We start from the raw sequence: 3,904 nt of genomic DNA, 5'->3' as shown, positions 1-3,904 counted from the left end.
CATTTCATTAGTTTAAAAATTTTTTATATCTCTTATAGAAATTGAGATAAGTGAGCTCAAAGTATAGGTTGCATTAGCTATGTCGACATCCATCGCGTAGCTCGTTCAATACTCAAAGATCTAACATCAGAGCTACACACTCCGCTTCTTTTGGCAAATCCTTCAGACCCATCCATGATGACAATAAGCCTTTTTTTGCATCATAAAAATTCATAGATCTTCAATTTTTGACCTTTGGAACAGCATCCGTTGATATAGGTGTCTGGGAAAAAAAGAAAAAAAGTTTGTCAACGAAATGTGTGTATCTTTTTGATCTATCAGTTTCATCGTTTGGAACATAGATCGGTGAGAAAGAAAACTAGACTATCATCATTAAAACGGTCGGAATGCGGCCGTGGTCGGCCGCGGCCCTGGGCCAGGTTAGGCTGTCAGAAAGCCAAACGTCGGACGATCAAGGTTCTAGGGTTCTGAAATCCTGGTATTTTGAAATTCGGAGAATTTATGATTATAAGGTTTTGGGATTCCTAGAATCTGGAAATCTGAAATCGAAAATTTCAGATTTATCATCTTTGATAACTGACAACTTTTTGTTTTTGACTTAAAGGAACAGAACATTTTTGATCTACCAGTCTACTTGTCTGGCGAATCTAATTATCTCATTTAATAGAAAAGCCAGTTTAAAAATTCCAACTAACAAAATGTTTAACACAAAACCCTTCAAATTTTAATAGTTGAAAATTTCGCGCTACCTCTTCCAGGATTCGAGATAACTCGATTTGAAGATCCCTTACTTCCTTATAGGTCCAAAGTGTATAACATCAGATTGTTTACACATCAAAAATCCCTTGTTCGATTTCTCTCTTTAGATGACGTTGATAGTCTGATCTAGATCATTTTGTGAACATTTTGTCAATAGATGGGAAAGTGAAACTGTTTGACGAGTTCAAGAAGTAGCGATTCACATCTTCAGGGTACTGTATCACCTACGGATCTGAGCCATTCGCAGTCCGAATCTCAAAACCTTCTGCATTTTTGACTCCTTAAAACACTGAACCATACTAGATCTCATTGTCAGAATCTCAAAATCTTGATCATTTGATTTTCTGACTTCTGAAAACACTAAAGTTGTCAATGAAAACTTTCAAAGATCAACTGATCCATGTCAAAATTGATCATTCACACTTTCCAAAAATCAAAGAATCACTATTTTTATTGTGATCTACACTATTGTGTCATGTGTTGCATATTTTTGCAGTTTCCGGTTTTTCGAAATCTCTGGATTCTTAGTCTTCCGACTAATCAAACTACGGTAGTTCCTCTAATCGAAGACCCCCAGGTACTTTCCATTTGAGCTTAATTATCTCGGTTCCTATAAGAGATGTCAAAAAATTTTAACTGATAAAATGTAGCTAATAACATGAAAAATATTTTATTAGTTGACAAATTTATGATATCTCTAATAGGAACTAAGATAATTGAGCTCAAAGAACATATCGGCGCGAGCTACACGGCCAGCAGCGCCTGCGTCCCCTAGGCTGCAAGCTCAATTATCTTGGTTCCTTTAAAAGATATCAAAAACATATCAACTGATGAAATGTAGCTGATAACATAATAAATATTTATTGAATGGCAAATTTGAAATATCTTTCACAGGAACCGAGATAATTGAACTCAAAGTGCGGGTTCTATTAGAGCAATTACGGTAGCTCTTGCAAGCAAAATTGGATATCCGGGGAAACATGCACCCTGAAAACGCCCTCGTATTCTAGGCCAAAAGGAAAAACCCTTTGAAGATCATAATCTAAAAATGATGCCACGTCACTTTTACACCTGCCCCCTTTACCACCTACATGCCAGGTAGCAACAATAACCCACACTATAATTAGCCCACTGACCACCAACCATACAAAAATAATGATTTTCGATTTTTGCCACTTTTTTCTGCGTCTCATTTCTCTAGTTTCCTCTTCTGATATCTTCTTGTTATCAATGTATGATAAGTTCGAAAGTTCCTCTCTGTCGACGACTTCACACAACCACGTGTTTTGGGTAGAATTCTAGTAAGACCAAACATCGCGTCGGGGGAAAATTTTTCTATGAGAGTGATAAGGAAGATGATAGAAAAATGATGAATAGAAAGGGAAATCATTGTTGGGCTGCGGCCAAAAAAGTAGGGATAATTAGCAAAAGAAGGCCGATAGGTAAAGGAAAAGTTTAGGCCTCTGCAAAAGTAGGTCAAAGTTTTCCGATTGTTCTGAAAATTTCAGAGAATATAAAACAAAAGTAGAGCTTCGTTTTTGTAGTGGACAACTTCCTGAAAAAATTACCTGCGAGATACGTGCTTTGGAAGCCAAGCTTATTTATCTCTGTTTCTGTAAAAGCTATCAAAAAGCCATTAACTAGTGGCACCCTTTAGCGGCGACTACAACCTTTCACCTTTGAGCTCCTATATCTCTTTTCTTGTAGCAGGTATCAAAAAGTTGTCAACTGATAAAATATTTATCATAATATTAGTAACATTTTATCAGTTGACCAATATTAGATAACTCTCACAGGAACCGAGATAACTTGGCTCAAACTTTGCTATCCATAACAATGTCTATTTTTTGGAACAGTGCCAAGCACTATATTTTGTATTTTTGGACTTGTCTCATGTCTTTTTTCAGCTACATTTTCAGTAGGAAACGTGAAAATATAAAAAATTCGGCACTTTTGTTTAGACCCCAGGCGTATCTTGTAGTGAGACAAGATACATTTAGCAGTGAAATGTTTATTACCAAATCTTATTCTTTCGTAGAAGTGTAAAATCGACTAGAAAACAAAATACAGGGTTCCAGGATTCCCGGATTCAAGGATTCCAGGATTCCAGTATTCCAGGATTCCAGGATTCCAGGATTCCAGGATTCCAGGATTCCAGGATTTCAGGATTCCAGGATTTCAGGATTTCAGGATTCCAGGATTCAAGGATTCCAGGATTCCAGTATTCCAGGATTCCAGGATTCCAGGATTCCAGGATTCCAGGATTCCAGGATTTCAGGATTCCAGGATTCCAGGATTCCAGGATTCCAGGATTCCAGGATTCCAGGATTTCAGGATTTCAGGATTCCAGGATTCCAGGATTTCAGGATTCCAGGATTCCAGGATTTCAGGATTCCAAGATTCCAGAATTCCAGGATTCCAGGATTTCAGGATTCCAGGATTCCAGGATTCCAGGATTCCAGGATTCCAGGATTCCAGGATTTCGATTTCAGGATTCCAGGATTTCAGGATTTCAGGATTCCAGGATTCAAGGATTCCAGGATTCCAGTATTCCAGGATTTCAGGATTCCAGGATTCCAGGATTCCAGGATTCCAGGATTTCAGGATTCCAGGATTCCAGGATTCCAGGATTCCAGGATTCCAGGATTTCAGGATTCCAGGATTCCAGGATTTCAGGATTCCAGGATTTCAGGGTTCCAGGATTCCCGGATTCAAGGATTCCAGGATTCCAGTATTCCAGGATTCCAGGATTCCAGGATTCCAGGATTCCAGGATTCCAGGATTTCAGGATTCCAGGATTCCAGGATTCCAGGATTCCAGGATTCCAGGATTTCAGGATTCCAGGATTCCAGGATTTCAGGATTCCAGGATTTCAGGGTTCCAGGATTCCCGGATTCAAGGATTCCAGGATTCCAGTATTCCAGGATTCCAGGATTCCAGGATTCCAGCATTCCAGGATTCCAGGATTTCAAAAAAACAGGATTTCAGGATTTCAGGATTCCAGGATTCAAGGATTCCAGGATTCCAGTATTCCAGGATTCCAGGATTCCAGGATTCCAGGATTCCAGGATTCCAGGATTTCAGGATTCCAGGATTCCAGGATTCCAGGATTCCAGGATTCCAGGATTCCAGGATTTCAGGATTC

At 39.0% G+C, this 3,904-nt stretch overlaps 1 protein-coding gene across 1 annotated transcript; it reads left to right on the top strand.

Moving 5' to 3' along the window:
* Positions 1–386: 386 nt before the first annotated feature.
* On the top strand, positions 387–3,786 carry CBG24990 (the record flags this gene model as incomplete). The annotated part of the gene is made up of 2 exons (XM_002648595.1): positions 387–419; positions 2,830–3,786. Coding segments are annotated over 2 exons (990 nt in total), but the record flags the coding sequence as incomplete, so codon positions are not given.
* Positions 3,787–3,904: the final 118 nt, after the last annotated feature.

The sequence above is a fragment of the Caenorhabditis briggsae genome (genome assembly GCF_000004555.2).
Source record: "Caenorhabditis briggsae AF16 supercontig from assembly CB4, cb25.NA_315, whole genome shotgun sequence".
NCBI lineage: Eukaryota > Metazoa > Nematoda > Chromadorea > Rhabditida > Rhabditidae > Caenorhabditis > Caenorhabditis briggsae.
The sequence above is the reverse complement of the archived record's forward strand: the minus strand, read 5'-3'. Positions and strand labels throughout refer to the sequence as shown.